The 20,668-nt window shown below is 50.2% G+C and overlaps 1 protein-coding gene across 2 annotated transcripts in view; it reads right to left on the bottom strand.

Annotated features, from left to right (window-relative positions):
- Positions 1-20,668, bottom strand: part of WDR93 (WD repeat domain 93) — a 45,606-nt gene continuing 24,938 nt past the window's right edge. For both annotated transcript variants that reach the window (XM_032836908.1, XM_032836909.1), the window contains 9 exons: positions 17,232-17,403; positions 15,938-16,008; positions 15,295-15,381; positions 14,123-14,242; positions 12,103-12,316; positions 9,322-9,385; positions 8,467-8,623; positions 7,931-8,129; positions 1-192 (listed from right to left, as the gene is read on the bottom strand). In XM_032836908.1, the coding sequence (XP_032692799.1) occupies positions 96-192; positions 7,931-8,129; positions 8,467-8,623; positions 9,322-9,385; positions 12,103-12,316; positions 14,123-14,242; positions 15,295-15,381; positions 15,938-16,008; positions 17,232-17,403 (1,181 nt within the window). In that variant the 3' untranslated portion in view covers positions 1-95. The remainder of the gene's footprint in view (positions 193-7,930; positions 8,130-8,466; positions 8,624-9,321; positions 9,386-12,102; positions 12,317-14,122; positions 14,243-15,294; positions 15,382-15,937; positions 16,009-17,231; positions 17,404-20,668) is intronic.

Here is a 20,668-nt window from a genome sequence, read left to right as displayed (position 1 = left end):
TGCAGCCCTGTCCCCGCGTCGCCTGGCCTCAGGGCACCCTCGGGGGAAGCCTGCCTGCGGCCAACCTTCTCAGAGAGCCCAGAGCAGCGGCCCGGTCACTTCCTGAAGTTCTCTCTTTGGAGAAGCAAGGAATACCTGCGAAGCCGCGTCCAGTGCTCCTGCTCCTTCGCCTTCTTCTCCAGCTTCTGGAACCTGTGGGCCACATTGGTGGAGATGAGAGGAAATCGTGTTGTGCCCCGTGCCCCCCACCCCTCCGGCTCCTTGGTCCCTGGACAGCCCCTGACGGCGCTGTGCTAAACCAATAAACTCGCCAAATGGCACATGTGCTGCCTGTCGGTGTCCTCGGGACTCAGCCTGGGCACAGCCCGCCCTCGGAACCTTTACTGCCTGACGACAGGGACTCAGCCAGGAGCTGAGCCTGGTAGAAGGCACAGTGTGCTGGGGACTCATGGTCCATGTGCGTGGACCACCGTCAGCCACATGGGAATGTCAGCCACATCGGAATGCCAGCACGTCCAGTGGTTAAATACTCCTTGAGCAGACTCTACTAGTGTCATCAGCTGGACCCCAAGACCTGGCCTTGACCGCCCCCCCACCCCATTTGTACCCACTAAACTTTGTCCCACATTTTTCCTTAAGTTCTTTTCTTTCTTTCTTTCTTTTTTTTTTTAGAGATTTTATTTATTTGACAGAGAGAGATCACAAGTAGGCAGAGAGGCAGGCAGAGAGAGAGGGGGAGGCAGGCTCCCCGCTGAGCAGAGAGCCCAATGCAGGGCTCGATCCCAGGACCCTGAGATCATGACCTGAGCTGAAGGCAGAGGCTTAACCCACTGAGCCACCCAGGCGCCCCTCCTTAAGTTCTTCTTTCCAGTGTATGTCTTAACTCAGGTAAAAGACCTGAGGGCCACAGCAATTGTGACTGAACCCAAAACTACCCCTCAAGCAGCAGCAAGAGCCCAAAGACTTCCGGAGGCCCAGACTGCCCCAACCGGTTTGCGCTTAACCCCCAACTCACGCCTGCGCACGTGGACCGTGGAGTGACCCATGGAGGGACAGACAGTTGCCTCTACCTCCTTGTAATACTAAAATCTCCACCCAAGGAAGAGCACAAGCCTCATTTATACAACATACAATGTACACACGGGCGAGTTTCCTCAAGGCGCACGCGTGACCCTAGGCCGGCCTCTATGTACAATGAGGGGGCTTCCCTAGCTAAGTATTCATCCTAACCCTCACTAAAAGGAACCCAGTCCCAAGTTACTCCCTGTGATCGCCTCACTGGCTGCAAATCAAGCTCCCTTCATGCAACAGCTCGCCCGGTGTAGCTTCCTGGGAGTGTTTGGTGACGCTAGTGACAGGCACGGGTGCAAGTGCAGGGAAGACCAGAGTGTACAGAAACAGCCCCAGTTCCCCCCAGGTTTCCTGTGGGTGACAGGAGTGAAGGACATTTATAATCCGAGGCATTTCAGTGCCGTCAAGGTCAAATGCAGGGAGAACCTGGGAGGGGTCCACCATGCCCCGGGAGTGCTCCTGGAAGATCAGGTGTCTGAGCTGGGTCTCTTACAAAGTAAGAGGTTAATTAAAATAAAACAAAACAAACAAAACAAAATACAAAAAAAAACAAGCAAATGCACGTTCAGTACAGGAGAGTTGGAGAAGCCCAGGATCTACCCCTCATTCTGCACGCGGACCTGGCCGCTGGGAGCGCGCGGAGGATGCCTTCCTTCTGGGTAAGGGGGTACAGGCTGCAAGCCAGGTTCCTGCCGCGGCCTGTGTGCACCGAGGGTGTCAAAACAGTCCGGGCGCGCAGGAGGAGGCTCCTTCTGGGGAGAAAGGCAGTGATTGCAGCTTTGGATTTGTTTCAAGGCTCTTTCTGCCAAAGCGCATCCACGTGGAGACGTATCTGGTCCTCAATGCACTAAAACATTTTTTAACTTGAAAAAGTAGCCTATACGTTGCTTTTAAAGAAATCAGAAAATCCAGGTGGGTATACAATTACAAGCAATCTCCCTCTCACCTCAGATCCTGGCTTTCCCTTCCCAAAGCAACTGTAATTAACAGCTCCCTGTAAGTCCTTGGAAATTGCTTTCACACGTACAAGCATAGACGTGCATAAAATCTTGTTTTTTTTTTCTTTTTGGCCACACACTATTGTGCACCCCCCGGTTTGCACCGGAAATGTATCCTAGAAACTGCTTCCAGGGGCCACTCACAGATCCGCCACCTTCTCTCTCCCTAACAAGCACACCCCGGGGCTGAAAATCCTTTGTTAAGGCCTTCTAGGCTGCGTGAACCATTGGTGCCTGTGGCGGGAGCGCGGAGAGGAGGCTGAGTGTGCACACGGTACACACTCGGGCTTTGAACCCACACTGCTTGTACCTCACAAGCTGGTGACCCTGGACAGGCGATAGTAACAACAGTAAAAAATAAGATTATGCCTGCAAAGCACTTAGCATAGTACCCGACCTCGGGTAGGTGCTCAGTGCATGTTAAGGTCATAATACTTCTGCCTGTCAAATAAATAAATAAAATTTAAAAAAAAATAATACTTCCACTGCTGATGAATTAGTGGGAGTGAAATTGCTGGCTCAGGAGGTCAAAACAACATGACTTTCATAGACGACCCTCTGGAGCGCCTGTCTGGCTCAGTTGGTAGAGCGCATGGCTCTTGATCTCGAGGTTGTAAGTTCGAACCCCTTGTTAGGTTTAGAGATTACTTAAAAATAAAATCAGAGAAGAAAAGAAAAGAAAAAGTGACTGCCCAAGAGGCTGCTGAATAGATGGGACAAGGGCAAGTCTGAAAAGGAAGTCTGAGAATAAAGCCCTTTGTGTGTTAAGACAACGTGGGTGATTTGCAGCATACATTGTGGCATGGAGAAGGCCTTTCCCTGTGGTCTCATGATAAGTAATGCTGGCCCTTACTGCGTGTGCCATCGTGTCCCATGCAGAGATGTGGCCGTTACTCATTTCATGCATGAAGACCTGAGGCCTGTCCCGTCCCACAGCTAGAGGCCCCCGGTCTGCACCCCAGGCCTACTGCACGGCTTATGCCCTGAATCTGAGGCTCTTTACATCTGCCCTTCAGCAACATCTAAGGGAGAAGATGGAAAACTCCAGCGACCTGAGCCTGGAAACTTCTGGCTGCGTGAGCAGCCGCATTTGCAGCTAGCCAGAAAAACCAGGAAAAAAACTGTTCGTAACACACTGACACAGAACTTTTAAAATCGAAAGAGAATGAACTCATGCTTGGGAAAAAGATCCAAGCCAAGTCACAGAAGGAGAGAGAGACATGTACAATATATGTAACAAAAGCTACAAAGTGTCCTTCACTTCTGGATGAAAATAGTGATGGGCTATCACTTCCCGCCTGCCCCACCCCTGGTTCCCTTGGCTGTGGACCTGGACTGTTGGGTCACCCCCGAAGCCCACCTTCTGGCAGAAAGCCGGATGTGGAGAACCCTGCATCTCTCTGGGCTTTGTATTCACAGGGAATGAAAGGAGAGAGAGACAGAGACAGAGACATAGAGAGGAATGGGCACTCTGTTTCTGTCTGCTTCCTGGTGTCCAGAAATTGCTGTCTTGTGATCAAGTTTGAGCCAGCCAGAGAGGGCAGACTCTAAAGCAGGGCAGGGAGCCAGGAAATGGTGCCTAGAGACCTGGGCTGGAGGAGAGCAGAGGCCAGGCCTCGGGGAGGGAGGTGGCGGGGTGAGGGGTAGGGACACGTATTTGGAGCTAACTGGCCTCCTTTTAAAGCCCCGAAGGCAGGCTCCCTTTCACACAGGCTGTTTATAAAAGTCCCAAGGGTAGGTTTTGTGAAAACAATTTGGACAGAGTATTGCAAGTCTGAAACTTTGACTCGATTGCCACATAAACCCATTGCCTTGAAATTTCACTTATTTTTAGCATCAGTGAAGCTGTTTTAGACATGAGGAATTAAAGGGGGGGAAAGAGGTGAGATTAAAATTGGGGGGACACATAGGGGCCTATGTGAGAAACAGCAGCAGAAGTATGTTAAAAGCTAAGTTGTGGGCATGTGGCTGTTCAGTGACTTTTTTCTCCTCAAACCTGTATTTTGAAATTTTTCAAAATAAGGGGCACCTGGGTGGCTCAGACTGTTGAGTCCAACTCTTGATTCTGGCTCAGGTCATGATCTCAGGGTCGTGAGATCGAGCAGCATGGAGCCTGCTAAAATTCTCTCTCCTTTTTCCTCTGTCTCCCCCTGCCCACCCCCACCCCGTGTGCACTTTCTCTTGGGAGGAAGGAAGGAAGGATGGACAATTTCAAACTAAAATGTTGGGGCAGGGACTACTCTTTGGGAAAACCCCAGGTATCAGACCTCAGAGCAGGAGAACAGAAAAAGCCTTTTAATCAATGTTTCCCATATTCTTGCTGGGACCCAGTTTGGAAAATGGGTTGCCACAAGGGATATAATTCGAACACTGTGATCAGGCCCAAGTGAATGTTCCTTCAATCTGGGCTGGCCACAACTACACAGTGTGATCCCTCCTAGCTCCTGCTGGGTCCCAGGACCCAGTGAGCACTTCCCTGGGCTTTTCCATTCCCAAGCTCCCAAGCCCTGGCCCCTGGCTCCTGATGTCCCACCTGGTCAGCCTCTCCAACCTTCTCCCCTGCAGAAGGTTCCTTAGGAGGCAGTCCTCTCCACCCCTCCTAGTGGCTGTGGGGCCTTCCCAGGGAGAGGTTGGGGTGTGGGTCCTAAGAGCTAAGCTGTGTTGATAAGGATGAAAGACATTAGGAAAAGAGCGCCTTTAAAAAGTCCATTCCCACGGGAACTGGAGGAGGTCAGAGTGGATGGACCTTGTCCTTACGAGAGCAGGCCCAACCACAGGGGAGTGGAGAACTATACTGTAGACACAGCCTTTCCATGGAAATTACAAAGGCATTAAAAACCTTATTTATAAGGAGGTTTTTCTTAAAAAAATAATGAACTTCTATTCTGGAGCGACACAAAGCCAGACTTAAAAATTGATCATGAAATAGGATCTCAACTTAGTAAAAACACCAAAGGGAAAACCTGAACCTAAATTAACAGATGAACAGCCCTGCTAGGGTTTTTGTGATGGACTGTGAGTTATTTAAAAAAATTCTTTTTGCATTGTCCTGTTTTCCGAATTTCTACAAGTGCATTGATAATAACTTCTATCAGAAATAGTGAATAATTTTTTTTTACAATGGAGAAGTACTTAGTAGTAGCTCTGCTTGAAGCAAATTTCCTTCCTTCCGTGGGTTCCTTCCACGGGTGTCCTGAGTTCTGATCTCCACTTATACCTTGGCCAAGGGTGGGACTTGTCCATGAGGGACTGAGGCACCCTGAGTTGGCCAGGCCCTCCGTTGCCAGGCAGGAGGTGAGCCTCCCAGTGCTGGAAATGTGGGGCCGGGGGCCGTTCCCCCAGGTGGGGCAGCCGGCTGGCTTCCAGCTCAAGTGGGAAGGCTCACCCTTTCCAGGCCAGTAAAAGAGAGGGGTCAGACTGAAAGGCAGAAATGGAAACAAGCTCCTTAAACAAGGGGTTCTCTGGGTCTCATCAAGAAAGAGCAGCAGATACTACGCAGCCATCAAAAAGAATAAAATCTTGCCATTTGCAACGATGTGGATGGGAGTAGAGGCTATTATGCTCAGCTAAATAAGTCAGAGAAAGACAATACCATATGATTGCACTCATGGGGGGACTGAAGAAACGAGACAGGGCTACAGGGGAAGGGAAAGAAAAATAAAACAAGATGAAAATCGAGAGGGAGGCAAACCATAAGAGACAAACTCTAGGAAACAAACTGAGGGTGGCTGGAGGGGAGGTGCGGGGAGTGGGGGGGCAGGGGTAATTGGGGGATGGGCATTAAGGAGGGCACTTCCTGTAACGAGCACTGAGTAGTATACGCCGCTGGTGAATCACTAATTTCTACCTATGAGACTAATTCAAAATTTTAAAAAGGAAAAAGCTCCAGAAATCTCCACGCCAGGACCTCCCCTGAGAACAGTCTCACTACAGCCATGGCCTAAACTCACACTCTTCACTTCTTTTTTAACCGATATTTAAAATTTTCCAAAATCACGTTTTTGTTTTGTATTTTTTTTTTTTTAGAAAAGCTGCAAATAGGGGAAAGTACAAAGAAAGAAAATCACACATACGTGATCACCCAAATATAACTACCATTACTATGGGTATCTACATTTCCAGTCTTCTTTTACTCAAAATCAGGATTATACTGTAAATAATAATTTAAAACTTCTCCTTATCTTTTACTTAGAAAAATTTCAAACCTACAGAAAAGTTGCAAGTAGTACAATACACCTGTATTCACCACCTATGAACATTTTATCTGTCTGTCTGACTCTCTCTATGAATATTGTCCTGGGTTTCACAGATTGTTCAAATTTTCTCCTTCTCTCTCTAAATGTTTTCCTGGTCTGCTTGAAAATAAACTAGACTTCATGATGTTTCACCCTTAAATTATTCAGCTGCATGTCCTCAGAACAAGTCAAGCCATCAAGGGTTAAAAGAAGAAGCCTCCATGGGAGGAACAGGGGCACTCAGTAAATCTTGGTAATCCTGCCATCAGGGGAAATGTCTACTGGCCCCTTCCTTGCTGTCCTCCCCCAAGACCCACAGACCATCCCCGGCTCCCGACAGGATGGCCCTGCTTCCCTCCCGGGGATGCTGAAAGCCCTAAGGCCAGCCCACCACGCCCAGGAAGGAACCAAGTGTAGCGGGTAAAAGCCGTCATGGGGGCCGTGGCGCCACCTGGCGGTGGTGTCTAGAGTTTCCTGGGCACGAACTGAGACTAACCCAGCGTTGTTCTTGGACCTACCACTGAGTGACGACCCCATGCCCAGCCCTTGACATGTATTAGCTCTCGAATACCTACACCACCTGCAGGCCAGGCATCGTGGAAGAGCCCACAGCACAGTCTGCTGCACCGTGGGCGTTCCACACATCTTTTTTGAATTAAGGAGGAAACTGAGGCTCTTGGAGGTTAAGGGACTCGACAAGGTCTCCCAGCTAGTGAGCGGCGGAGGCGGCGGATTTCAGAGCTGAGTACCCTGCCGTTCCTTCATTCCTCTGGAGGCAAGCGTGAGGAGATCATACTGGAGAGATCACAGAGTCCCAGAGCGGACGCTACAGAAGGCCCAGAAAGGAAAGGGACCACTCGATTCCCTCCCCACCCCATCTGTTGTAGAGGGCTCCACTGGTGACCCTGTCCCGCTTAAAGTGCATGGTCCAATCACGACACAAATCAACAAGAATTTGCAAGCCGCCAGAAATTTGTGGTGAATGGGAGAGAAGAGAGTCCTGCTTCTCAGAGTGGACAGAGCACAGTTCACAATGCTTCTACAGCGGAAAGGACTGTGGACGGAGTCCCGGTGGCACTGCGACAGCGGAAAGGGGAGAGATGCAGGACCTCACCATTTGTCCAGATGATGGATAAAGCAGAGGGGAGCTTGGACCAGGGGCCGGAAAACCGTTTCTACAAAGGCGTGACAGACCCTATGGTGTCTGTTGGCAGTGTCAGCTCTGCCGCTGTGACACACGAGCAGCCACTGGTAAAACCTAACAAACGGGCCTGTTCCAGGAACACTTTATTCATGGAAACGAGCCACAGACCCTGTCTTAGATGATTGCGTCTGATAATCCAAATATGATTTATAAAACCAAAGACTCAAGAAAGCAGAAAGCAAAGATAGTCTTGACAAGGAGAAAACAGCAACTGGCAGCCCTTCCTTTCCAGCCTGAATCCGCTGCTCGTTTTCTACCAAGCTGAACGGCAACGGGGGCACGGTTCCTGGGCTAGGAGAGGGTGGGGTTCCCTGCTGGCGGGGGCTCTAAATGCTGGACAGACCTTACCGTCAAACAAACGCCACTAGTCCTCCATCCAGACACCCCAAGGGCAGGGATGGGAGGCAGACCCAGCACTCTACCTCTTCTGGAGGAAACGCTCGCATCTTTTCTCCAAGGGCAGCACCTGGGCAAAGGCCGCGTTCTCGGTCATGTCAGCTTCCGGAATGGTGTGATTTTTGGACAGATTTTCCAGGAGTGGGTAGGCCTCGAGGTTGAAATAGAAAACAGAACTCTGGATGTCCTTGGTGTTGCTGGATTCAGTTTCGTCGGGATGGTCTCCTGAGATGAAACGAGAGGGCCAGCGCTGTGGAGGGATGACCTTCTCTGTGGGCTGGGCGGGCACAGGGGGGCTGCTCTCTCTTGGTAAGGCTGGCTCACTGGGACTGAGCTGTGACTGACTGGGCTCACTTGATCTAGAATAGCAAGATTCCAGAGAAAAGACCTTGCCTCGTGTTTTAGCTAAGCGCCTAGGGAGGGCTGAACAGCCGCGTCATTCTGGCCCGTGGTGTGGGGTGGGAGAGTGGGGAAGAGAGCGGGCAGTGTCACCCTGTGTTCTGGGAGGGGATGGCGAGTGTCAGGAAAAGAGCCAGCAGGCCACGGGGTCCCCCTCCAGTACCTCGGAGCAGGAAACACGGGTGTCGAAGAGACACGACAAACAAGGGCTTCCAGGGGACCACCAGATGGTAGGTTCTGGGTAGAGCAAAGGCACAGATGATCTGAGGCTTGGCCACATCCATGAGCTGTACAGAGCCGTTCTCGTAGAAGAGCAGCAACTGGGAAGCAAAGAGATGGTGATGGGGACTTCTCTGTCCCCTCCATTCGGAGTCAGAAAAGCAGCTGGACATTACAACAGGCCACAGAGAGGACTGATTTGCTTTCAGGCAACCAGTGCGGCTCAGGGAGCAGAGAAGTGTGTGTGTTTCCTTCTCTGGAGGTCCCCGCAGCAACAGGCCCTCCTGCAGGTGCTGGGTCTGATCCTGGGGGGCGCTTCCCCCTTCTGCCCTGGCTTCTAGTCCGCCAGTATCCCACCCTGCCCTGCTGGGGTGCCGGCCCTCCACGTGGATTTAGTGCTGTGTACAAACCCTTTCCTTCCGTCCTCGGGGACCCCATTCACTCCAATGGCCCCTCCTGGCCTGAGATCTGAGCCAGAACTCCCTCCTGCCTGGGCTTCTTCCTCCCTGTAGATGGGACATACCTCGATGTCATCCTCTTCCAGCTGCCACACCATTTCCTCTCCCCCAGACTCACAAGTCCAGTGTCTGTCCTTGTCCTCTCCACCCTCTCTTGTCACCACCTCCTGAAAGCAGCTGCTTTCAGCTGTGGACCCCAGCAGGGCAATGACTTGTTCTTTCATCCCCAGGTAGCCCAGAGCTAGTCCAGGGTCTAGTACTTGACCTGCCTTTGACATGTAGTTTTTGAAGGACAAATGACCACGTTTACTGAAGAGGAGTGAGGGGCACAAGGAACCTACCATGCCAGGTAAGGCTTGGACCGGGGCCACTGCACAGATGGCCTCATCCAGGTGCTTTATAGGCCTGCAGGAAACAAGACACATGGCCAGTCATACTGGAAGAGTTCAGGCTGCACTGTCCTCTCCTGGGCATACACCCCAGACACGCTCTTATGTATATAAGCATCAGGAGATATGTTGTGTGGGAGGCCACGATAAGGCTTGAGACGAGGACCAAACCAGGCCCTGACTTGTGCCTCCTTTAAATGCTGAATAGCGGAAAAAAAGGCTTAGGTCAATAAAGTCGAGTAGCACTGAGAAAGGGTCTGTGCTATGTGTTGTGCGCTTGCCTACATGACTTCCCACACGTTTGCTAGTCAGATAGAGATGATTTGGTCGGGGTCAGAAATTCTTGTCTGGTCCTTGCTGTCCTTGCACGGGCTATAGACTACACCACTGTAAGACTGTGCTGTGCTTACATAAACTATGTCTTGAGTGGCCTTGAAGTCAGTACATCTGGCGCTAGAGGGTCTGCTATCGGTGCTTGGGAAATAGATAATGGGAAAGCTTGAAGGATTTTCTGTGCATGCTGCAAACTCTTTAGTAATCAGCTAAAAATAGATACTTTCTTATGATTGTTTCTGTTAGCTATATAATGCCTTGCTGCCTTGAATAAAATTGACACTATTGGACATCCTTCTTGGTGCTCCTCCTGCCCCCATCTCTTTGTCTCTTAATTTCTTTTCAGCATCCTCTTACCCTCTCGACCTGGTCAATTTGTCACGCCGGCCGCGACAATGTTGGACTTTTCAGAGTAGCAAACACTGGGGACAATCTGATTGTCCCCTGGGAGGAGCATGCCTCGTTGTACTCTGTTATACGACGGGCTGCAGTGCAGGTGGGAAAATAACCAGGCCGCATTCCCCAACATGTGTGACTCCCATGAACAAGGTTGCAAGGCAAGTGATAGAAGAAATGGCACTGAGAAACAAGCTGGGGAGTATACAGGATAGGATTCCATTTACAATTGCCCCAAATAATGTGCAGCTAGGTGGTCGGTTAATTCTTACAGGAGAGCCAAGGAATAATGAATTTTGGAAAACCATATTATAGATGGAAAAAAAAACTGGCCGTAATATTTTGCAGCAACTCCCATCAAAAGGTGGAGTCAAGGGGCACTTGGGTGGCTCAGTCTTCAGTGTCTGACTCTTGGTTTTGGCTCTGGTCACGGACTCATGGGTTGTGGGACTGAACCCCCCTGCTTCGGGCTTCTTGCTCAGCTGGGAGTCTGCTTGAAAGAATCCCTCTGCCCTGCTCCCTGCTTGTGCATGCACACTCGCTCTCTCCATATAGATAAATCTTAAAAAAAAAAAAAAAGTCTTAAAAAAAGGAAAAAGATAGGGGTGCCTGGGTGGCTCAGAGGGTTAAAGCCTCTGCCTTCGGCTCAGGTCATGATCCCGGGGTCCTGGGATCGAGCCCTGCATCGGGCTCTCTGCTCGGCAGGGAGCCTGCTTCCTCCTCTCTCTCTCTGCCTGCCTCTCTGCCTCCTTGTGATCTGTCAAGTAAATATATAAAATCTTTAAAAATCTTTAAAAAAAAAAAAAAAGGAAAAAGATGGAGTCAATTTGCCCCCTGCTTGATCGTGGATATGGCCATGTGATGTGCTCTGTCCTGTGTGGTATGAGCAGAGGCCTGGAAACTGTGCACTGCAGTGGCCCTTGCTTGCTGAGGGGGCCCCTTGGGCTGTCAGGTGATGGAGGCTGAGACAGCCTGCAGGAGTGGCCACAAGGAGGAAAAACAAGCGTCCTGGCCAATGGCCAACAAATGGCCACCTAGGTGAGTGAGGCCACTGAGAACCGCCCAGCCCCTGGCCGAGCTGCTGGTGGCCTGGGACACACATGAGAGCCTGAGCCAGACCAGTGGAGGAGCCGCCCAGCTTAGCCTCACCCAAACAGCCGACCTACAGGATCGGGGGTTCGGGGCTAAATAATGAGTGTTTCCTTTAGCCTTTAAGTTGTGGGGTGGTTTGTTACATACAGCAATAGATAGAGAACTACCTTTGGGGAGGAGAGAGAAGAGTGTGACTGGGGACAAGCACACAGAGAGCCTTAACTGAATTGGAGATGATCTTTTCTTAAATATTTTGTTTATTTCTTTGAGAGACAGACAGCGAGAGAGAGGACAAGCAGAGGGGAGAGGGAGAAACAGACTCCCTACTGAGCAGGGAGCCCGATGCAGGGCTCGATCCCAGGACCCCAGGATCAGAACCTGAGCCAAAGGCAGACGCTTAACCGACTGAGCCACCCAAGCACCTGGGAGATGATCTATTTCTTAAGCTTGATGATGGGTGCAGGGGAGTTTCTCTCTGCCTCTAGATATACACACACGTGGACACACACACTATATATAGTGTATATATGTGTGTATATATATATATATATGCATATATATATATATATATATGGTGTGCATACAGATACACCCGAAATCCACACACATATTCTGTTGATCATTTGCAAGCTTAAAGTATTTCACAATTTAGAAGAGACCCTTGAGGAAACGGATAAAAGGCTCTTTTGGCAGAAATGATGCTCTTCTTGGTCATGCATGTGGGACACGAAAGGTGTCCCTTGTGCCATCATACAATTTTTGCAAGATGAGTTTTACATATCTACCCACATATAAAAGACAGTGGGGACCTTGGGACGCTCACGGGTTGGGGGAGGTGGTCGGTGTCCTATCAGTGAAAGGCGCCATCTGGCTGGCAGCTCGTTCACCCCGTCCTGCGCTCGAGCTACCCACCTCTCAGCGAGCACACTGACGCTGGGTCCTTGGGTCCCTCTGGCTGTCACCAGGTAGAGAGAAGAGTCTGTGCACAGCACCACACACTTCATTTGGGATTTCAAGGGATTCTCAGGATACATGTTCTTTCCTTCATGGACTAAGAAATACTTCATGAAGTGAATGCTCTGGCAGGAACAACCCTTGGGAAGAGCGATGACCCCAAGAGGGAAACCTGGAGAAATAATTGCACCAGCAGATCAGAAAAGTGGCCAGACGACGATGCAGCCATGGGCTCGGGGTCCGTGACCAGCAGGTGTGTGAGTGATGTGAAGGCAAGATCCAGCCATGAGAACCCTCTGAGAGTGAAACCAGAAACCCCAAAGCCCAGTGGGAGAGAAGAGCCCCCCCTTCTGAGTACGGAGAGGCATGGGGGGACAGGGAGGACCAGCCCCGTGGAGGGGGGCTGAGTCAGCACTGGGACGGAAGGAAGGAAGCTACACCCAGCCTGGTCCTGAACCACGGCTGACCAGGGCAGGTCGAGGTACAACAGAGGGGGCAAGGGCCGGGGTGGTCTCGGAGAAGGAGAGGGACACGTGTGTGTGTCGCCAAGCAATATCCAGAATGTATCAACATCCAGAAAAATGAAAGCAAGCTATTGGGCAAGTGAATGTGCCATTAGTATCACCCTTCTGCCTTTGACGTATCTTTTTTTTTGTTTAATCTTATTTATTTGACAGAGATAGATCACAAGTAGGCAGAGAGGCAGGCAGAGAGAGGAGGGGAAGCAGGCTCCTCGCTGAGCAGAGAGCCCGATGCGGGGCTCAATCCCAGGACCCTGAGATCATGACCTGAGCCAAAGGCAGAGGCCTTAACCCACTGAGCCACCCAGGTGCCCCTGACTTTGACATATCTTTAGCCATTGTAAGAACACTGTGGTGTAGTAACTCAGGTTCAAGAGGGCCTGGAGCCCTGTTTATCTTCCCGCCATGTGGGTGGAGTAAGCACTGTTGGAAACAACCATGGCTTCGTCAGATAAATAAGCCAAGTGAGGAAGGCACTTCACCGGCTTGACAGACGCGTCCCGGAGACGGCCACGAGCCAGGGCACCATCCCGAACTCTCACCGACACATGGGCTAGGAGCGCGGCCGGGGAAGATGGCGCACCTCTACTCCCAAATGAGACACATATCCAATTACAAAAGGGCAAACCAGTGATTCAGTCATCCCATCTAAGAAAGTCCTATAAGAGGGAGACACTCCCGGGGCGCCTGGGTGGCTCAGTCGGTTAAGCGTCCAACTCTCGGTTTCGGCTCCGGTCATGATCTCATGGGTGGGATGGAGCCCCATGTTGGACTCTGTGCTCCGTGGGGAGTCTTAGGTTTTCTCTCTCCATCTCCCTCTGCCCCTCCTCCCCTTTCTCTCTTTAATTAATTAATTAATTAATTAATTAAAGGGAGACACTCCCTTACATCCTGATCAACTTCGGGCAAGTAGACACCGCTGATTTTCTGCACCTGCAGAGCGAGACCCAGGACCCAGGACTCTTGCAAGTTACCGCCCACCCAGAATAGTTGCTGGTCTTGGCCTGGTCCCCTTTGAGGTCTCTTAGTTTCCATACCAGTGAGGTTCCCGCTGACCAGGGAGGGGGTAGAATAGCAGGAAGGAGGACTTGCTTATTTTGAGAGCCTGGGGGAGACGGGGAGAGGGCTGAGGCTGCTATGGTGCCACACCCAGGGCTGGAAGACACTTCCTCCCCAGAGAGTGACAGTGAGGAAATGGACAGACTTCCAGGCCCTGGTCCGGTGCGGGGACGGAGCTGGCACTCGTAAATCCACAGGGAATGGGAATTGTCCACACATATTAAGTTCAATAAATGTCTGTTGAATGAGTGAATGAGGGGAAGGCAGGACCAGCTCCCCAAGTTGACCTAAGAACACAGAGTAACTAACAGTAGGCCCCGAGCCTACAGGAATTCCAGCGTTCCCGGACTCTGGTTACCCAGAGACCCATCCAGGGGTTAGGCAGAGATGGGGCTCACCTTCGGCCAGGTCCAACAGCGTGAGCACGCCATCCTCGCAGGCCAGCACTAGGAAGGTGCAGGTGCGGCTGAGCTGGGAGACCGTAATGGGCGCGGCGCAGGGCCACACGCTCTCCGGGTCTGCGAGGAGGACACAGCATGCAAGGCTGTCCCCCAGCCTCCGCCCCCACCCAGCACCTCCACCTGCACAGCCCGAGACCCAGACGAATCTGCCTGTCAGGGACGTGGGCAGGAACCGTGGTCTGGGCTCACCCTCTCGCTCACCTCTCGGCAATGCTGTCTCCCTCCTAAGGATAAAAGAAGGGGTCATGCTACTGTCCCCCCGCAGCTTAACACTGAGTGAAGGCTTACGAGGTGCTGAGCACTGTAGTAAGCCCTTTCCATGCCTCCTTTCAGTTAATTCTCACAAGGGTCCCGTGAGGTGAGTCCTGTTAGCACCCCTATTTCACAGATGTGGAAACTGAGGCAGAGATGTAAGCGACCTGCCCCAGGTCCCAGCCAGTCGGTACAGAGGTTGGTATTGGAAGCCGCGCTGCCTGGGAGAGGGCTGGAAGGAGAGAGATTCTTCCTTTGCCCATTTTCACATTTCACTATCCTTGTATAATTCTGAAATATAACCTAAGTGAACAGCTCAAGGAATCACCCCGAAGTGAACTTGCTCGACAACCATGAGTTTGTATAAACCAAACCACCACCGTGTTTCCAAAGTGCCTGTCAGTTTCAAAGAGCTTTCACATCCGGAAACCCTCTGGATTTGGCTCTTCCCGACAAGGGCAAGCAGGGGGCAGGGATGGCGTCGTGAATTAGCTCTGTGTTTCAGATGAGAAAAGGGGACTGGGGCTCATGGTGGCTGGCCTGACGGCACGCAGTTTACAAATATTCGGGCCCGGGCTGGATCTGGCCTCTGACGCCAGGCCTCTCTTTACCTGAGCTGCCAAAGGAGTCCTGGGGACCGGACCGGGTTTTGTCCCTGTTGACCTGTTCTCTTTAAGAAACGGGACCGCTCAGAGACAGAGCCTTGCGGTCACTGACACCCCAGCCACTGAGCCACCTGCTTCTGCCTGCACAGCTCTGGTCCCCTAAAGTGACACGTCAGTCACGTGCCCTCAACTAAGCTGGAGAAGGCCATGTTCTGAGAGCTCTGAGCTTAGGGAACCCCCATCTCAAAGTACCGACTTTATCCTTCAGAGTTCGGTGAAGTGAATAGAGGAAGAAGTTGTGATTTCCAGGCCAGTGTATGCCAAGGACACAGGCTACCCCTGGGAAAGAAGAGAGAGGGGCATCATGTAAGGAATCTAGATACCCTCTGGTGTGTACAGAAGCTGTTTGCCCAAGAGGAAGTCGGTTTGCAATCAAAAGTGGTCTGTTCTAATGGGCAGCAGGCAACAGAAGGACGTGCCTCCTGGGGAGTGGGGGGGCATCCCTGGGAGGGCTGTACCTAAGGCCAAGTCACCTTCCTGGGTGGGGAGGATGGTCACTACCCCTGGGCTGCTTTCACATCTTCTAGATAATTCATGTCCTCTTGGCTGTCAGTGTTTTAAATAACCTTTTGTACAAAATGAATTCATGTCTAGAAGCAGCCCGGCGGGCTATGGGCTCATGCCCTCCTCTGTGGCAGGTCCCTCCCTGAGACGATGCCAGTCTCTGTCATCAGGGAATCTGGGTGCCATGCATCCAGCCAGAAACCATTAAGCTCCAGCTGTGAAGCTAGTGACCTACTTCCTGCCTCCCTCCCTCCCACAGTGCAGGGTTTGCTGAGGCATTCCCTCCAGTGGCTCACTGCCAAGGATAACCCCCTGCTTCGTGTTCATTTACCCGAGGGGCTCTTGACTTCTGCCGGCATTGCAATCATGCTGCTGGGAAGGAGGAAATGGAATGTGGCCAAGCTGGGGAGAAAAAGAGACACCAGTCAGAGCCCCAGCAGACTCCTTGGCCAGGAGAGACGCTGGCAATCTTGGTGCTAAAACCAGACGTGGGTGGTTAAGATGGACCTTCCACGTTCTCTGTGCTGGTCCTGGTGGCTGCAGACCTTGGAAGTTGGTGAGGGTGGGGCAGACTGAGCTGTGGGAGTCATTCGCAGGTTGGGAACAGTGCCTAGCACCTAGCAGAACTTTCTCTGTCCTAGAGGAAGATCCCTTAGTGATCAGACTGGGCTCCCTCATGCTGGGGGGTAATCCAACTAGGGAGGGTGCTGATAAATTTGCTCTTCTTGAAAAAGCCAATCAATTTCTTGATTTATAGAGTTTGCATTTACAAGAGCTTCCTGTGGTATAAAGACTCCCAGTACGGACTGTGCGAATAGTTTAACAACTAGCCTGCAACACTCCTAACTACCCAGCTAGGCAGTGCACCCCTGAACCTCATGGGGTCCCGCTTCAGGTCTCTGGTAGCTGCTATGAGGGCACAACCCTAGGAGTCTGTGTCCCCAAGTGAGAAAATTCGAGATGCTCTTGACAGCAAGATGTGAGGCTTCCCGGGTAAAGCAAGAACATTCCAGAGGTTCAGCATAGCTGTGAGGAGAGCTAGCTCCTAAAACCAGCTCTACCAAGTTCAAAGACTTGGGCTCAGTTTTTACAATCACAGCAGGGAGTTCATGAGCCCTTCCTGCTGCCTGAGGTTACAGAGGAAGGTATTTAAGTAATTAGACATTAATATATGACGTTTAGAAAAACTGGATGGAAATTGAATAGTGAGTCTCACTGAATAGTGAGACTTTTATGTCAATCTGCAGGCTCTTCTGTGTTGTCAAGATAATCAAAATTTATCTTGACAAGATATTATCTTGTCAAAAATTATCTTGACAAGATAATCAAAAATTATCAAAAAAAGATAAAAAAATTTTAAGAGATGATGTGCACAAAATTGTAAACTAAACTCTTCCGCACACACGTCTATCCCCTCTTTGAAATCCACGTGGTCAGCCTCTATCCTAACAGTATTTGAACAATCTCCACACACTTTTTCAAAACATCTGCTGAAATTCTTGGAAAAAAAATCCCTGAAACCAGTTGGAGCTCTTAGATGAATTCACGGGCTTGGGCACACGTTCCTGCGTGTGCCCCCACGGCTCCGGGGAGCAGGGGGCTCCCGGGGCCCCCGGCCCGCTCACCTGAGTGGCTCCTCCTCCCACTCCGTGTCCGGGTCCTTCCTGTATGAGGCGTGCAAGATGGCCGCCTGCTGCTCCCACTGACTGTCCTTGATGAAGTGGTTCTGCCCCGAGCCCAGGCCATAGTAGTCCTCTACCTTGGCAAAGATTTCCAGGGGGCTTTTGAACGTGGTACCTAGGATGAAAAGATTCCAGAATTGGTCAAACCCTGGGACTTCCGCCTTCCTGATTTTCCCTCCTTCCTCGGTGCTTCCCAGTTTCCTGTGGAATCCCTCATCCCCAGAAGTCCATGTGGGAGCCCGGGGTTCAACCTTCGCCCTGCCTCTTTCCTACCCCGGGCTGCTCAGGGAGCACAGGCGAAGCGCAGCTACTACAGCCCCATCCCACCGCCACTTCCTGTTTCCGGGTTACCGGATCCGCAGAGGCGGCCTCAGACCACCGGTGCTGTGTCCCCAGGTCAGCAAGGCCCCAAACGGCCAGTTATGGTCACTACTGAGCTGCTGCTGAAGGCCCACGTAATCAGTCCCGCCCCGAGTTCACCTACCCCACCGCCTTCCTTCAAAAATCTCCTCTCTGCCAAACACTTTTCTTCCCACTCGACTTCCCCCGAAACCTTTCATTTCCTTCTTTTTCAACTGTTCCTAAATCCTCAGTAAAACTGGGTATTGATTTTCTGGGTGCCCACCCCAGCTTTGAGAACTCTGCTCTCTTTGGAGTGGGCTGGAGGCCTCATAGTGCCCCAGTTCCCCTTCCCCTGAGACATCCACTGTCCCTGGTTTCTTGCATTGGTTGCTACAAGGAGACCCTTTTTGTATAAACGAATGGCAGCGAAGGATACACAAGCAGTTCCCTGAAGTGGGGTCCCTGATCAGCAGGGATCCCGCAGGCTCAACAGTACTTGTTAGAAATGCAGATTCTCGGGCCCCACCCCAGGCGGAAGGGGAAACTCAGTGGGTGGAGCCCAGCCATCCGGGTTCTAACAAGTTCTCCAGGTGAGTCTGATGCAGCTAACGTTTGAGAGTAGTTCTTAGACATGAGCACTCTTGCGTGTTTCACTCGCAGTGGCTTGGAGATCTCTTCCTATCAGTACTATAGATCTTCCTCATTGTTACTTGTTTTCTTTTCTTCTTTTTTTTTCCTTTTTCCTTTTTTTTTTTTTTTAAGATTTTATTTATTTATTTGACAGACGAGATCACAAGTAGGCAGAGAGGCAGGCAGAGAGAAAGAGGGGGAAGCAGCTCCCCGCCCAGCAGAGAGCCCGATGTGGGACTCCATCCCAGGACCCTGAGATCATGACCTGAACCGAAGGCAGAGACTTTAACCCACTGAGCCACCCAGGTGCCCTTTTTTTTTTTTTTTTTTTCTTTTAAGACTCTGTTTATGTATTTGACCAAGAGCGAGCAGGAGCACACAGGCTGGGGGAGCGGCAGAAGGAGAGGGAGAAGCAGGCTCCCCGTTGAGCAGGAAACCCATTCGGGATTGGATCCCAGAACCCCGGGATCATGACCTGAGCCAAAGGCAGCTGCTTGACTGACTGAGCCACCTGGGTGTTCCTGTTGCTTGTTTCCATTCTCTGAAAAAATTTCTTATGTGAAATATAATACATTCAGCAAAGAGCATAAAAATATATATCTTAATAAATTATTACAAGGCAAACATCTGTCTCTACTCAGGTCCAGAGATGGGACAATGTGTGCTCCCTAGAAATTCCGCAAAGGCCTGTCTCCAGTCACAGCCTCCGGGGAACAGCGGAAGCCACTCTCCTGGCTTCTGTGTAAGCACCGCATTCTATTTATTTTACTTCTGTCTCAACGTGCATCTAAACACGATAGCTTTGTTCGGCCTGATTTTGCACTATATACACAAATGGGATTATATACAGTGTTAACTCTAAGCCCTCTTTGGGTTAATACTCTTTGTGGCATTTGGCCATTTTGTTGCAGATGGCTATAGTTTGTTCCTTTTTATTGACAGTGTCCCATCGAGTGAATGAATATATGACAGTTACATCTGTTCTGTCGTTGATGGGCATTTCGGTTGTTTCACATGGGCGGGTACTGAAAAATCACGTCACTGCTATCATTCTTGTACATGTCTGTAAATATCGGGGGAGCATTTACTTGTGAACCTATCAGGTATACACCTAGAAGGAGGGGGACCACTTCCCACCGCCCCGGGTTTGCTCACAAAGTCCCTACTGTTCGCGGAGAAAGCCCCACACCCCAGAAATCACCTCAGTCCCAGGCAAGCTGGAACGGTTAGTCATGCTAAGAGTGTAAGTGCTGGGTCTCGGTATAAATCATCATCAACATTACTAGATCATACCAAACTGTTTCTCAAAGTGATTGTACCGATTTTCATGGGTACCGTGCATGCGACCTCTGGTTATGGTTATTTCACATCCTTACCAACTTGGTACCATCAGCCTCTTTTCATCGTTGCCATCCTGGTGGGTGTGGAATGGTAGCTTGTTATGGTTTTCATTTGCATTTCCCTGATAACTAAGGATGTTAAGCACATATGTTCATATGTTTATTGGCCATTTGAATAAGGCCATCTTGCCTGTTTTATACTCGATTGTCACTTTTCCTTAATAAGTTGTAGGAATTCTGTATATACTCTTGATATGGACCATTCATAAGATTTATGTGTTTTGCAAATGTCTCCCCCCATTATGTGGCTTGTTCTTTCATGCTTTTACTGATGTCTTAGGGTGACGGGAAGTCCTTAATTTTAGTAGCCACATTTATCAAATTTTTCTTTTATTATAAGTGCTTTTTCTATTTGTTTTGTTTAAAAAGTCTTTCCCTACCCGGAAGTCATAAAGATATTGTCTTATATTAATTTTTAAAAGCCTTATTGTTGGGGCAGCTTGGGGTTCAGTTGGTTAAATACCTGCCTTCAGCTCAGGTCATGATCTCAGGGTCCTGGGTTCGAGCCCCAAGTCAGGTTCCCTGCTCCGTGGACAATCTGTTTCTCCCTCCCCCTCTTCCCCTTTCCCCTATTTGTGCTCCCTCTCTCTCTCTCAAATAAATAAAATCTTTAAAAAATATTTAAAAGCTCTATTGTTTTCTCTTATTTACTTCTGTGAGTCACCTGGAATTTATTTTTGTGTGTGGCATGAGGCAGGAGTCCCATCTCACTTTTGTTTACATATGGACAAGCAGCACCATTTACTGAAATGACCATCCTTTCTCCACAGCTCTGGAGTGCCACCCCTCAGATATCAAGTGGCCACTAATGCCTGAGTCTGTCCTGGCCTCCATGATAGTTCATTCATCTATTTTTTTTATCTTGTCTTAATCACTGTAGCTTTATAATAAATCTTGATGGAGCAAATCATATCATCATGTTCCTTTATGAGAGTGAACTAGATATTCTTGGCTTTTTAAATTTCCTTCTTTGTTTTTAATGGTTGCAAAGTATTCCTTTGGATGCGT

This window comes from Lontra canadensis, unplaced genomic scaffold (assembly GCF_010015895.1).
Source record: "Lontra canadensis isolate GAN:19392208 unplaced genomic scaffold, GSC_riverotter_1.0 scaffold94, whole genome shotgun sequence".
NCBI classification, from domain to species: Eukaryota; Metazoa; Chordata; class Mammalia; order Carnivora; family Mustelidae; genus Lontra; species Lontra canadensis.
This window is presented reverse-complemented; position numbering and strand designations above follow the sequence as displayed.